The 15,782-nt window shown below is 34.7% G+C and overlaps 1 protein-coding gene across 4 annotated transcripts in view; it reads left to right on the plus strand.

Annotated features, from left to right (window-relative positions):
* STXBP5 (syntaxin binding protein 5) overlaps positions 1-15,782 on the plus strand; it is a 174,048-nt gene that overhangs the window by 53,032 nt on the left and 105,234 nt on the right. For all 4 annotated transcript variants that reach the window (XM_030316544.3, XM_030316546.3, XM_030316547.3 and 1 more), the window contains exons 5-8: positions 1,615-1,749; positions 3,921-3,984; positions 8,646-8,729; positions 12,031-12,154. In XM_030316544.3, the coding sequence (XP_030172404.1) occupies positions 1,615-1,749; positions 3,921-3,984; positions 8,646-8,729; positions 12,031-12,154 (407 nt within the window). The remainder of the gene's footprint in view (positions 1-1,614; positions 1,750-3,920; positions 3,985-8,645; positions 8,730-12,030; positions 12,155-15,782) is intronic.

Raw genomic sequence — 15,782 nt, forward strand, 5'->3', positions numbered from 1 at the left:
TTAAAAAAACTGCCAAAAATCATACCTTAAAAATATTTAATGTGTTTGTGAGATAGTGCCATTTTAGGTGATCTACAAAATTTGCATTATATATTTTTTTGAAATCCAGAAAATTCAGAATTCTGAAACCTATATGGCCCTGGAGTTTTCAGAAAGGTACTGTGGACTGCTTAGTATTTTGTGAAGTCATATGGGACTATAAAACGTTTTTTTGATGCAACAGACATTTTTGTGCTTTGTTTAATATGGAAAATCCCTTAGAAATATGACATGTTATTATATAAAACCCTCAACAAGAAATACAGATGATGAACCTTAAATAATTATTTAAATGAACATTCCCTCTAGGAGGTAGACCATGAGTTGCATGTACATTTATTTGATAAGTATTTTCATCTTGAAAATTTTCTGTAATGAAATTGTGTTCATGGGAATGACAATGTTGTGTATGCTATATCTTGCTTAAAACCTAGTACCAGTATTGATGGTCTAGTACTAATTATTACTGTATGTTATTTGAAGTGCTGTTCTATTGAAAATTTGAATATATTTTGAGAGGCACAATAAATAGGTAGTCTTAAAAAATGAGCATTATATGATTTCATAACATACTAATTTTTGGGGGCTAAAAATAAGTGCTACCAAAAGGACAAGATAGTTTCCATTCTTTATCTTGAAGTCAAATGATCTAAGAATAGAAAGTGTTTGAAATTACTGGAATGATAATAAACCTTAATACGTGCATGTAAATTATAATTTGTTAATGAAGTCCTGTCATATCATTATGACATAGGAGAAGAGCATTGTCTAAGTGTGAGTATAGAGGATCTCTGCGCTCCCTGAGGCTTACAAGTTACTGAAGAAGGTAGACCTTAACTGTCTTAACAAGGCAAGCCTGATAGAGATAAAAATTATTGGGCTATCAATTTGAATAAAGGTGTATTTGAACTGAATCTTGAATAGAAGAAAAATATGAACGGGAAGAGCCTTTTGCCTGGAAGGAATGGTAAGCACAGGTACTGAGATAGATGAGTGTGTTTAATAACTCCTGAGGAATGTAATAATACCTAGGGTCATGTGGGTATTAATGGTTTGTGGTTTAATGGTTAAATATGTGATGCGCCTAAAGTAACACAGTGGATGACATAGCCAGGTTTGAAACACATGGTAACTTTAAAACCCATCTTCTTTCTGTCAAGCCATCATGTCTATTTACTATAAGGCCTTCTGTTTGACATATAAGTTGAATTTGTATGTCGAATATTAATCACAGGGACACCTGAGTGGCTCAGTCAGTTAAGCATCTGACTCTTGATTTCAGCTCAGGTCATGATCTCAGATCGAGTCCTGTGTCAGGCTGCCCACTGACAACACAGAGCCTGCTTGGGATTCTATCTTTTCCTCTCTGCCCCTCCCCCACTCATGTTCTCTAAATAAATAAATAAACTTAAAAAAATAAATTAAAAAAAATGTTAACCACAATGAGTAGATAAATCTGGTTTCATATCATTTTTGCCTTTCCTAAATTAGACATCACGATTAACCCTCTAATACAATTAACAAAAGTTACAGACGTTTTTCTAATTTCCTTTTTGGTTATATTTTCTCTTGCAGGGTTACATTTTGCCATCTGCCTTTCCAGAGTAAGTGGCTCTATGTGGGCACTGAACGAGGTAATATACATATTGTCAATGTGGAGTCCTTCACACTCTCAGGCTACGTCATTATGTGGAATAAAGCCATTGAACTGTGAGTTTGAGCAAATATTCCATATCTGAAAGTATCAGGACCATGTATGATATCTTTATATAATAGCTAATGAGTAAATCCGTGTGGAATTAAATATGTCAGACATTCTTGATATTAAACACAGATTTATTAGCCTTTTCTAAATATTATACTATTAACAGTTTGTACATTTAAATGTTCTGTATATATATAGATAGATATGTGATCATATGTATATATAAACCTGTGTATGTATGTACCAATTGTAGCACAAGTTTAATGAAACAATTATTAGGTGAAAAACACTCCCAATTTTTTTTTTTTCTGTACTTTTATCTTCTGTTTATTTTTCTTTCAGATGTTAGTCATACCCCACTAAGTTGATTTCATGACCCACTAATGGGTTGCCACCAGTGTTTAGAAAACATTGATCTAAACCAGTACTTGATATGTTTAAATAACTGACAAATATAATGTAAATGTTTACAATATAATATTGCAGAATTTGACAATTTGTTAATTTTGATATAATGATGATTGTTTTCATTTAACAATAGCAACAAAAACAGGGTTCAGCTGTAAGGCCTTAAGGATCTTTAGCACTAACTTTGCACTTTGTTTTAGAATCTTATATTTATATCTTTTTTAATTTTTTTTTAACGTTTATTTATTTTTGAGACAGAGAGAGACAGAGCATGAACGGGGGAGGGCCAGAGAGAGAGGGAGGCACAGAATCTGATACAGGCTCCAGGCTCTGAGCTGTCAGCACAGAGCCTGACGCAGGGCTCGAACTCAGACCGTGAGATCATGACCTGAGCCGAAGTCGGATGCTCAACCACTGAGCCACCCAGGCGCCCTAACTCTTATCTTTATATCTTATCTCAGGTTTTTTCTCATATTATTTAGACATAAAAATAAAAATGTATGGACATTGACAAAATTCATTTTCGATGTTTCGGTTTTTTTTTTAATTTTTTTTAACGTTTATTTTTGAGAGACAGAGAGACAGAGCATGAGTGGGGGAGGGACAGAGAGAGAGGGAGACACAGAATCCGAAGTAGGCTCCAGGCTCTGAGCTGTCGGCACAGAGCCCGGCGCGGGGCTCAAACTCACAAACCGTGAGATCATGATCTGAAGTCGGATGCTTAACCTACTGAGCCACCCAGGTGCCCCATCTTTTGTTTGTTTTTAAACAAATGGTTCTGTATTACTGCATTCCACAGAATTTGACATAAGGATAAATTTGTGGCATCACTCTTAAGCAACGTCTTGGTCAACTATTATAATGTACTAAGCCTGGTTTTTCTTCCTGTGGCAGTAATGTTATCATATCTCAGTGCCTTGGTCCAAGGTGTGGGTTTTTGTGGTTGTTCTCTGAGTTGATCACAACACCCACTAGGTTGGCCTGGTGCAGATAGATGTCTGTATGGTTTCACAAAGGTCTCATGAAGTGGGCTGGTGTCTCAACCCTTGGAATTTATGAATAGGGAGGTGCTCATTCCTACTTATGGGCATAAATTCAGCTCCATTCTTATCTATATGACTTCTTTTTCTCTGAGCGTGTCCAGTGGCATTAGTTTTGTTGTTTTGTTAAAAACCATAATAGAATTTTTCCTATTTTTTTGTGGGTGAACTATGGAACTATGGATGCCCCAGTTGGAGGCTAGAGTTGAGTAAAATAAGATAGCAATATTTTAGATGATGCTTACTTAAAAATATTAATTCTGAGAATTCTACCATGAGAATAGATTTTTTTTGTGCTAAAATACTAAATTGAATATTCCTATACAGAAAGTGTACTTGTAAATTTTGTGGATTTGTATCAATGTCACTATTTTTCCTCTGATTGCTATGTTTTCTTTTAGTTTTTATTTAAATTCCAGTTACTTAACATACAGTGTAATATTAGTTTCAGCTACACAGTATAGTGATTGGGCACTTCCAGTGCTCATCACAAGTGGCCCTTTAGTCCCCATCACCTATTTAACTCATCCCCCACCCAAATTTTCCTCTGATTCCGATTTTGATCCATATTAAGAACTATACATTTCTTACCAATTACTTACTGAATTGTTCTCACCCTTTATAAATACATCTTTAACGTCCATTCATTGGTTTCATTATAATGAATATATAGTTGTATTGAAATTTTTAATTGAGAAAAAAAAGTCTTGCTAACTTTTCTTTTTTAGGTCATCTAAATCTCACCCAGGACCGGTTGTCCATATAAGTGATAACCCAATGGATGAAGGAAAGGTAGAATTTTTTCCTAAAAAACGACTTATTTCTTAAATGCATGGATCTTGGTGTTTTTTAAAAAAAAATGCAAACTGTTCTAGTGCCACATGTATTTACCTTGCAAAGTTGACATTTCTAACAAATGTGCATCGTAGACAGTTACTGGTTTATTTAAATATTATGAAGAACAAGAATTAGAATCATTTATAATTTTAAAGAACACAAAAAAACCCTAAGACAAATAAAATGTAATAAGTACAATTCAAAGTTATTTATTTTTGGCATATTAAGATTTTGTGGAAATCTGGCAAAAACTGTTTTCTTTTGCTTTTGAATTATTTTTAACACTTTAATTATACAAATTTTGTAGCATTTATCACATAATGCCTTATGTTAGAGGTGTCTCTACTCCTCACTCAATTTTTCTTCATAGATAGCTTAGATTAATAATGTAGAGATTTTTTAAAATATTACTTCACTTTTTATACTCAAAACCAGTTTCATATAGTCAGTATCTAGCTATTGTTTAGATTTGTTAATACATTTAAAAATAAAAATTCCTTTTCCATGAATCTCTTACTTAAATAATTTTATGATATTATCCTACATAAATGCCAGGAAGTTTATCACTATCAAAAGTCAGTGAAATGAAACTTCTAGATTTTGTGAAGGTTTTTCCTTTCCTCAACTAATGGGAGTGGTCTAGCCTGTGTGTTGTATAACACTATTCTTTTATTTGCTACTGGGAAAACAAAGGCATAGCTCTACTGTTTGGAGTTAGCTTGTAATCATACAAATGTATGCTTTGAGAGAAACTTCACAGGAAGCAAGTTACAGTAACCTATATCTACACTGTATTTTCTTTGATACAAGGTACTTGTTTAGAAGCCTTTAGGTGGGAGGCATGGCAAGAGAATTGAAAACTTCCCTCCCTTCTTTCTGGATTCAGTCACTAAGTCATTTCAATCATTTCTTTGCAGTGTCTGTTTTTTATTCAGCCTCATTACGGCCACTGTAGTTCAAGCGTTCCATCCCATTCATGAGTCGTTTCCAGATCAGTCTTCCTAGAATGCTGTTTTAAATGTTATTGCTCTCCTTGTTGAAAAGCTTTCAGTGGTTCTGCAGTATCTAACAAGATACAGTTTCCTTAAAACATAGCTCCTAGGTTCCACTGTCTTTCATAACACCTTCACCTGAATGCTCTGCTGAGGCAAATAGTTATTGTTTCCCAGATGTGAGCTGTTCTTTGCTGCCTACCTGCCTCCTGTATGGGAGTCCCTTTGTATGCAATGCTTTTCCACTGAATGCTGTCTGCTGAATTCGTACCCACATTTTGAGGCTTAGATTAAATATATATCTTTCATGATATCTTTGCTGTTAATCCTGACTAAAAATGCTTTCTCTCACTTTCAAATCCATTAGCACCTTAGTTGTGCAAGTTTTACAGTACTTGTCACACATTGCCATGTATTAGAAATATGTCCATATCTCACGTCCTCTGCATTCGAGAGACCCCTTGAGCATAGCGAGATTTACAAAGGTTTATGTTTCCCATAGCACCTGACATAGAAATAGTAATTCCTCAGTATATACTTAATTTATTGTATAAATAAATTACGTATAGCTGCTTGTATCATCCTCACTTTTTGAAACCTGGCATTATGTTTCCAGAGTTAATCTCATCTAAACGTTGAAATATTAAGGTACTAGACTAGTTTATATTGTCTAACCTTTGATTTCTAATAGAAAAGCCCACTTTGTATCAGTGACTCTTCTGCTATTTCCAAAGATCTTTGTAACATTGTGTCACTAAAGAAAGGCCACGGGGCAGATTCCTTCAAAGCTAACCTTATAGGAGATGCCACCACAGTAAGCAAAGGCCTTGGCTAGGGAAGGTTAGGCGTTAGTGTAAACTTACTTAGGATAGTAACAGTAATGACTGCCACTTACTGAATTCTGCTTTATTTTGGGCACCGTGCTTTCTACTTTATATGCACTATTTTATTCGATCCTCTTAACAATTTGTAAGTTAGTTGTCTTCCCGAATTTACAGATGCTGAGGCAGACACTTGGTGTGATTATGTGTTCCAGAGGTACAAAGCTAGATAGCGATAGAGCTGGAATTTTGAATACTGATCATTCTGATTCCATCCCCAGAGTTCTTGATGTTGCAGAGAGTCCCATTCATATTGAGTGTACCCACTAATTTTTTTAGGAGAGAAGAAAATAAAAGGAAACTGCTCCATAGTATGTAAATTAACATCTCTGAGAAAAGATTCTAGTGGGAATTAATATTGAAAGAATTTTCCATGTTTAAATACCATATCTTTTAAGTTAGCTCTTCTATTTTTATAATATTTAGGAGATTATGGGGATTAAAGTCTAACCTGTTGACACAGATTTCTAACATTCTTAGGATGTTAGAGCAGGCTAGAGATGTTAAAACTTACTATAACCCTCTTATGTTATTAACATCTGGATGGATAAAATTACTTCCTTAATGTTAAATGGCTACTAAGTAACAAATCTAAGACGAGAGCTTAAGTGACCTATGTCCTGAGCAATCCCGTGCTGTTTACACTGTATATCAACTCTTAAGTTTTATCCTTTTCCATCTCTTATTCCTGAAGTTTCTCTATTACTTCCCCCTCAGAAAATGCCATGTTACATGTCTTAAGGTATTTAGAGGGACTAGGAGAAGGTAAAGGAAACAAATACCAGTTTTTCCAGGAGTATGTATCTCACATTGTCTAGAAAAGAACAGTTTGTATTAGCAAAATTAACTATACTTCCTGACAAGGTGGGGGAAAGTTTGTTAGCTTCAGTGATGGTCCTTCCAGATACCCCTGAAGTCTGAAACCCACAAAATTGCTATTTCATTAAAATTATTGGGACCGCCCCAGACTTTGTTCATATCCCCAGATTACATTACAACTATTAGCTACCTACTAGTCATTTATGTGTTTATTAAACAAATATTTATTGTCTTCTGTGTACTAGGCAATATAATAGATATTAGAGACATGTAGATGAAAATGCATGTGTTGGCATAGGAGAAGGAAGATCTTAGTCTATCTAGAGAAATGGGGGGTTGTCTTACCCAAGGGAGCATCACTAAATTGAGACTTAAAAATGAATAGAAGATCACTCAGAGAATAAAAGAGAAGGAGGTTTCAAGCAAAGGGAATACTGAGATTTGAAAAAGTCAAGTTCGGGGGTTGTGGGCAGAAGAGGTTTGATAGACAGTGGACAGTCTGTAAAGCAAGAACATGCATTCCATTCTGGAATTTATTTATTCCCTCCCAAAATGTATTAAGTACCTACAACATATCAGTCAGGCTCAGTGTCTTACGGTGGTGGTGAACAAGATAAGACCAGTCCTTGCCTAAATAGACTAGTATTATAGTCAGTAAGAAAATTCAGCTAAGGAAAAGGCCACTATTGTGTAGCGATCCTTCAGATTAAAAAAATGTACAGAGTGCTGTTGGAGGACATAGGAATGGGATTGAGTTACATTTGGTAGGTCAAGGAACGCTTCCCAGAGGAAGTAATAGCTAAAACAACATCTAGATGTTAGTAGGATTGGTCAGGCAAAGAGGGAGGCATTGAAATGTGGCCCAGGTGGGAAGGCAACAAAGGTAAGAGAGCATGAACGGAGAGATGATGTGCTGGAGTGTATTGGGTAAGAGGGATGTGACAAGGGACGAAGCTGGAGAGGTAAGCAGCAGTCACACCATAGTAAATCTTATAGGTCATATTACTCAGTTTGGACTTTATCCTAAAAGTAATGGTAAGACAATAAAAAAGTTTAAAAGCATGCATTTCCATAATCAGGTTTGTGTTTTAGAACTGTTAAAACACTAGCTACAATAGGGAATGAGTTTAAAAAGGAGCAAACCTGGGGTCGGGAGACTGGGAGACCAGAAAAAAGAACTCTGTGTCTTGAACCAGGAGAGAGGTATTGGAGGTGGGGGAAAGTGGAGAGATAATAGAACGTAATTTTAAAATCACTGGATGATTTTCCCTGATGAGGGAGACTAGAGTTAGGGATGATCCTCCAGGTGTTTGTTAGAGCAACTTAATGAACATTAAGACAGGAAATAGAGAGAGAGACACGGTGTAGGGGGAAAATAACAAATTCACTTTTGGACACGTTTACTTTGAGGCTCTTATGGAGTTAGTAAAGGGAACCGTGACCACTGGAATTATGAGTCTGCATCTCATGAGAAGGATCTAGGCTGGATATAACTTGGAACTTATCAATAGATAGGTGAGTAAGTGAGATTATCTAAAATGTGTTGAATTAGGAGAGTTTGTAAACTCTAAAGCACCTACAAATGTTAATTTTTAGTTAGTAATTTATTATGTTATATTAATTAATGAAAATGTACACACCGGACTTCAAAATGGTACTGTTTTCTTTCTCAATAACTAGTTATATATGTTGAGTCACTAATCATCAAACATATATGTATGTAATATATAATATTAATATATATATAATATATAATATACTGCAGTGCAGTATCCTCATCATTCATATGATTAGCAATGAAGATGTTTAATTATAATTGTATACTTAAAACGTGAATGATAATATTTATCTTTATTGCCACCAAATAAATGTTTCACATAATTAATACCATTCCTAGGTCATGTGGCATTTTCTTTTATTACAGCTTTTGATTGGCTTCGAATCTGGAACAGTGGTGTTATGGGACCTCAAATCAAAGAAAGCCGACTACAGATACACGTATGATGAGGTAATAACATTAGTTTTGCTACTCAAACGTTATTTTTGTCATTTTTCTAGTTCAGAACAGCTTCTCTAAGAACTTAATTGGTGATTTTAGTTGAGGCAACCTTTGTAATTGTAACACTTTTTAAATATATAAAACAGATAATCACATAGCTTAAAAGATTTAAAAAACAAAAAAATCTCTTCTCCACCCCTGTCTTTTGGACTTCTAATCCCTTTACCCCTGGGACTAGTGTCAGCCGTTTATCTCGTTGGTTCTCCTAGAAGTCAGTCATTAATTTTCTGTCATTTACCAGCAAATTAATAAATGTATCCTATTTTTTTTTTTATTATATAAAAGTCATAGTAAACTGTAGACAAGTATAGTTTCACTTGTTCTAAGATCCAAAGAAAGGGGCGCCTGGGTGGCTCAGTCGGTTAAGCGTCTGACTTCGGCTCAGGTCACGATGTCGCTGTCCGTGAGTTCGAGTCCCGCGTCAGCTCTGTGCTGACTGCTCAGAGCCTGGAGCCTGTTTCAGATTCTGTGTCTCCCTCTCTCTCTGACCCTCCCCCGTTCATGCTCTGTCTCTCTCTGTCTCAAAAATAAATAAACGTTAAAAAAAAAAAATTAAAAAAAAAAAGATCCAAATGAAGATTGATTGTGGTTGACCGATGTCTTTTAAGTCTCACAAACTGTAGGCCTCTCCTCACTTTTGCCTTCCCTCCTTACTGCATTCCTTCTTTTTTTTTTTTAATTTTTTTTAACGTTTATTTATTTTTGAGACAGAGACAGAGCATGAACAAGGGAGGGGCAGAGAGAGAGGGAGACACAGAATCTGAAACAGGCTCCAGGCTCTGAGCCATCAGCCCAGAGCCCGACGCGGGGCTTGAACTCACGGACTGTGAGATCATGACCTGAGCCGAAGTCGGACGCTTAACCGACCGAGCCACCCAGGCGCCCCTGCATTCCTTCTTTATGGCCATTTATTTGTTAAAGGTAGAGTCTCCCAAAGACTAGATTTTTCTGGCTCCGTCCCTCTTGTGTTTAACTTTTTTTTTTTTTTTTTTGCCCTTAGATTTCCTATAAAATGGATAGTATGCTGAGGCTTGATCGAATTCAGATTCATTTTTCATTTTTAGTGAGACTTCTTCATAAATGATGCTGATGCTTTTCTGTTAGGTGGAGTGTTAGTGTCTGTGAGGTGAGCAGGCAGTGTTGTTCAAGGCCTAGATTTATTAATGGATAGAGGTTGCAAAACGAAGGTGTAATTCTGTAATTCCTCCTGTACTTATTAACTCAGACACTTGAGTGTAAAGAGAAACTTCTTCTCATCTACTATTTGGTTAATAGTAGTACAGTTCTTAAGAAAAGCATCAATGATTCTCTCATTTTACTTCGATATTTACTCTAAAGGGGTTGTTCTCTAATAATCTCAATGATGACCAATTTGTTCTTGCTTCTAGTTTCACTATGTACTTAAGGATTTAAACATGTTGGCTCTCCTTTGATGCGTTGAAGTTACTATTCTTACTGATTTTCAGATTGTTCCATTTTTGGTCAGTGAACCTCCTCCTTTTGGTTCCTGAATTCTTTGGTGATAATAGTCATGGATAGCTTCCCTGCCATTATTATAACAAAGTGTAACTATTAATTTTGCATATTTTTGTTTCAAATTTAGGATTTTTTTCTTATGAAATGTGGCTCAGTCAGTGTGAAATGGTATCCAGTAACTGTAATCTGGGGATTAGTAAGGGTCATGATTTCTAATTCAATGACTAGAGCTAGGAGGTGTATAAGTGGTTTTTCTTGTTTTTAAGATAAAATATGTCATGTCTTCGTATTGATGCTTTCAGTTACTTAAATAGCAGATGACATTGAGAAACTATAGTAATACTTGGAATACTTTATTAATATTTGCATGGTATCTTTGTAAGCAGAACTAAAAGAGAATTTCCTTTGTTTTCATAGCAGCATCCTTTGTGTCTATTTTTTTCATATTTTTTTAAGTTTTTATTTATAAGCAGCGTGTGGCTCAATAATCAAGATCTTGTTGAAAGTATAAAAAAAATATTTTTAATAGAAGGTTCCTATAATTTGATTGAAAGTTTTGACCTGTAAATCTATTTTCTACATTAAAGTCAGAGCAGATTTTAAAAACTAAATTGAATGAGATGATAGTAAACGTTGATAGTTTAAAATAGTTCAAGATTAAATCGAATGAGATAATAGTAAACGTTGACCTGTATATGAGTGGAGCTCTTAAGTTTCAGTTATGTGGTTTTGTGCTGCACTCAGCAGTTCTGCCATATTCCAGTAGGGCAGCTTTTAAAGTCAATTGACCATTAAGAACTAGGAGTGTTATCAACTTGAGTTGAGAAGTTATTTAAAGAGGACCTAGGAGAGTGATTTTAATTTTTTTTTTTTTTTTTTTTTGCAGGCAGAATAACATTAGAACAAAAATTGAAAGGTTACGTACTTTGGTCATATAAAAATATTTCTCAGATAGTTTTTAAGTGGCTCAGAGGTATAAAATAACTTTCTAATCAAAAAAGGGTCTCTCCAGATTTTAAAAATCACCTCATTACTGTGAGAGATGGGTAACATGTTGGAGCTCAGTCTGAGGTTGTTTTTTTTAGTTGATCTTAGTTCCAAATCTGTGTTTCTGTCTTACAGTTTTAGTTGATTTAAAAAATCTGTTCTAGGGGCGCCTGGGTGGCTCAGTCGGTTAAGCGGCCGACTTCGGCTCAGGTCACGATCTCGCGGTCCGTGAGTTCGAGCCCCGCATCAGGCTCTGTGCTGACAGCTCAGAGCCTGGAGGCTGTTTCAGATTCTGTGTCTCCCTCTCTCTCTGACCCTCCCCCATTCATGCTCTGTCTCTCTCTGTCTCAAAAATAAATAAAAAACGTTAAAAAATTAAAAAAAAAAGAATCTGTTTTAAAAAAAAATATCTGTTCTAATCTAATGCAACCAGTTTTTTTCTGATGGGATATTGATTGTAACTACTTGATAATTTAAGTTTAGCTATAGTTTATTCTGAGAAACTATAAGAATACATTGTTTTCATGAATGTGTCGTTAATACATATATCACTATTATATCATCCTCATGCTGGCTTAGGGAATAAAAAGAATTAAAACAGTGTCAATACCGTATTAAATTTCATTTGCATTATAAGAGGGCTAATGGGAATGTAAAGGTTGTAACATGTTGACTTTAGCTTGGAAAATAGGAAAAGGTTAAAGTTGAAAATTATAATATTGATTGTGTATAGCTTGGTGTTAAGATTTTGTTTCTAAAAATGGAATTCTTCACCCCTCTTCTATAGGCTATTCACTCTGTTGCTTGGCATCATGAGGGAAAACAGTTTATTTGCAGTCATTCAGACGGCACCTTGACTATATGGAATGTGAGGTCCCCAGCTAAACCTGTACAGACAATCACTCCACATGGTAAGAATGTATCCCTTTGAACGCTACAAAAATTGTGTACATTAAACTGTTTTGAATTTGGATTTTTTGTTTTGTTTTTGAGGATAAGGGTGAGGGTTTTTTTAAGGAAATTAAAAATATATACGCATATGGAAATAAAATGTAACAACCAGCTAATAAACTCTCTAAGTGTATTTACAGTTGTTACTTCAAATTTGAACTTTGAGAAAATGAATGGCACATTGTCTTCTGAATATTGTTTGTCCAGTAGTCCAAAAAGTGAATAATTTTGTGAAAGATATAGGACTTACTTTAAGCCTTTCTCATCTTAAAGTTATCACTTGCAAGTTGCATGCAGCTTGTGTGTGTGCAGCTTGTGTGTGTGTGTGTGTGTGTGTGTGTGTGTGTGTGTGTACTGAAACACTTTGAACTCTACATAAGGTAATTTTATGCATTGAAGAATTATGTCAAAGGTTCCCAAGGTCACCCCAAGTTTGATGATTTACTAGTGAGCCTCCCAGGACTCAGCAAAGGGATGAAGAGTAAAATCAACAAAGGGAAAAGGTACATGAGGTAAAGTCTGGAGGAAGCTTCCAATAGCCCTCTCCCAGTGAAGTGACACAGGACATGTTTACTTGCTCTAGCAATGAGTTGTTACCAGATATGTGAAATGTTGTCTAACACGGAACCTCATATGAGCCCAGGGGTTCGGAGTTTTTATCGGAGTCTCTCCACCAACACTTTCTGCTTTAGCGCATACCAAAATTTCAGATGCCCAGAAAGAAAGCAGGGATTCGTCATAAATTGTTTTGTTCATACAGACAGCTTAGGCACACTGTGTCACCCTTATCAGAATCGGAATTGTGGAAACCATCTCAAAAGCCAGTTACCAGATGCCAACCAAGAGCTAACCCTGCAAGCCAACCTTTCTAAGGATAGCAGTCTCAAGCTTGCTGTGTTAATTCTTTTCTGCGCAAGCTCTATTGACAGAACCTCTTAAGAAGGTTTTATTAGGGTGTTTATGAAGAGATTATGAAGGCCTTCTTTGAGTTTTGAATGAAGTTTAGGAATTTGTATTTCTTTATTAATCTGCATTCTCCAACCACCCTAAGAGATTCTTAACCAGTGAATTTAGGGAGATTAAAGGAATTGTTCTTTTTTGTAGTATATTGAAGAATATCCTGTAGTATTGCTAATATTTTATTGTTTGCTTCAAAATGATCAGTTCCTACTTTAAAGAAATATTAATCTAAATTATTGCAACATAGAAATTAAAGAAACAGTAAAATTAACGGTTTATCTACCTGTGTCAGGATGGGTTTTTAGAGTTGTTTTCTAGAAAAAAATAGTAATTCTTAAAGCCACACATTGTGATATACTTTACCATTGCTTTGTGGTAGCAGTCTTCCAGGAAAACTATTTTAAATTTGCAACAGGTCTATTTATGTGTGCATCCAGAGGATAGCCCTTAATGATTAAGGTTCCAGTTTTTCTTAATATATTTTCATTTTTTATTAGTGCCTAGTTCTCCAGTCTTGGTGATACTCCTAGGAATTCCCTTAAATTTTAGGATCTCCTAAGACCTCTACATCCTAAGAATCCTGAAAACCGAAAAGTAGATGATTAGTTTCAAACCTTTCATTTCAAATCCAGGAGAAAATGAAACTAGTATCAAAGATGATAGAAATATACGACATTGGTTTTGCAGTTTTGAGTTTATCTAAATTTTCATCTTTTTATGTAAGAATGGTACTTTTTTTTCTTTTTAACTGTTTGAGAGTAAGTTGTTGACATACTGCTCAGTCACCCCCAAATATTCCAGTATCTATTTCTTACAAATAAGAACATTCTCCTGTATCACCACCTTTTGCCTTTTATGAAAAGGGTCTATATGCAGATTACATTTAGTTGTCATGTTTCTTCAGTGTCTTTCCAACTGGAACAGTTCTTGAGCCTTTTCTTGATTTTCATAACTGACAAATTTTGAATATTGTAGGTTAGTTATTTTATAGAATATGCCTGCATTTAGTTTTGTCTGATGTTTTTTCATGCTTAGATTCAGATTGCACTCTCTCAAAAGGTTTGCTTTCTTTTTGCTGCCTTCCAAGTGGAAGTTGTGTTTGATTTGTCCACATTGATGGTATCTTATACCTTGGTCCCTTGATTAAACTTCTGTTAGAGCTCTCTTTACAGCATTCGTTTTCCCTTTGAAATTGATAACTATTTTAACTTGTATTTGTAATCAGTAAATATTTTGATTTGAAGGCAGTACTTTGAGACTGTATCAACATACTGTTCCTCCTCAAAATTATACCCTCTGTTTTTAGCACCCATTGTTGTTTCTTGGCTGGATTAACTTTACTGTGATAATTGCCAAATGTTGACTTTCTTGTTTAATCTTGATCCCTTTTTATGCCAAAATCTTAGCTCTTTGAGAACAGATTTTCAGAAGTGGCATAAAGTTTCTATAGAGTTTGTAGTATCTTAGCAAAGTCACTAGCCAAAATTATTTTTAAATGAATAAGACAGAATATTTGTAGTAATATGTTCTTTTCAAAATTAGAATCCAAATAAAGTGTAAATAAGTTTTTTCTGTGGCAGATGTGAAAAAGTAGGATGGCATTTATTGCATATAATAGCAGTCTAAAAATGTATATGATCAGAAGTACTCTCAATAAAATATGAATTATTTTCAATAGTAATAATGTTTACTGCTTATTGCTAAGGGTAGGTAACCTACCAGAGTTAAGTTTATGTTAATAACTGATTTCAGTGACAAAACTAAATACATTTTTATACATTAAACTAGAAAAATGTGTTTTTCATGCCGTAACAAGGTGTCATATATTCCATATATAACCATACTTGTGTATAATTTGGGTGTACTAAATGTCTGCTTTGATGGATTGAAATTTAGGGTTATTTTCTCATTAGTGTCTTCTGTTGTGGTCTCTTGCTTTTACTTTCTAACAGTTATGGTAAATTACTTTAAATATACTAGACTTAAAATTTTGTCCATTTTGATTTTTTTTATATTTAAACCCATTTAATGGTTGGGTATCTTCTTCTTAAAAAGCATTTGTAAGCATTACCTTGATAGTCAGGAAATGATTTTACTTTAAGACTTCTGCCAGTACTTCTATTACATGATGTTCAAGGTAAGGAATAGCTTGAGATGTCCTTGAAGAATTTGTTCAGAAGACGTAATCAATCTAACATGGGGTTTTAAAGTCAGAAGATTTGTGGTCAAGCCCTGGTTCCTTAGTTTCTAGGTCTGTGGCCTTTGGGAAGTCAGTTAATATTTCTGAACCTCAACATCCTCAATTATAAATGGGGATAATAAATGAATTTAGCCTTCTGACATGGTTGTTGTGGGGATTATTTTTACTTAAATTCAGCAAATATTGGGGCTACCATGTGATAGGCACTGTTCTATATCCTGGATCAAATAAACAAAATATAAGTGAAAGTACCTGAAAACTGTGATGTGCTATACATATGTGATTATAATAATTATAAATCTGGGTCTGGTATTTATTTGATAGGATAGTACCAAAAGATTTTTAGATTAGAGTATTGTTCCCCAAAATATATTTCACAATACAAATTTTTCTTACGTTAATGAATTTTTTGGTGAAAAAGCATGTTA

The sequence above is a fragment of the Lynx canadensis genome, chromosome B2 (assembly GCF_007474595.2).
Source record: "Lynx canadensis isolate LIC74 chromosome B2, mLynCan4.pri.v2, whole genome shotgun sequence".
Lineage (NCBI taxonomy): Eukaryota > Metazoa > Chordata > Mammalia > Carnivora > Felidae > Lynx > Lynx canadensis.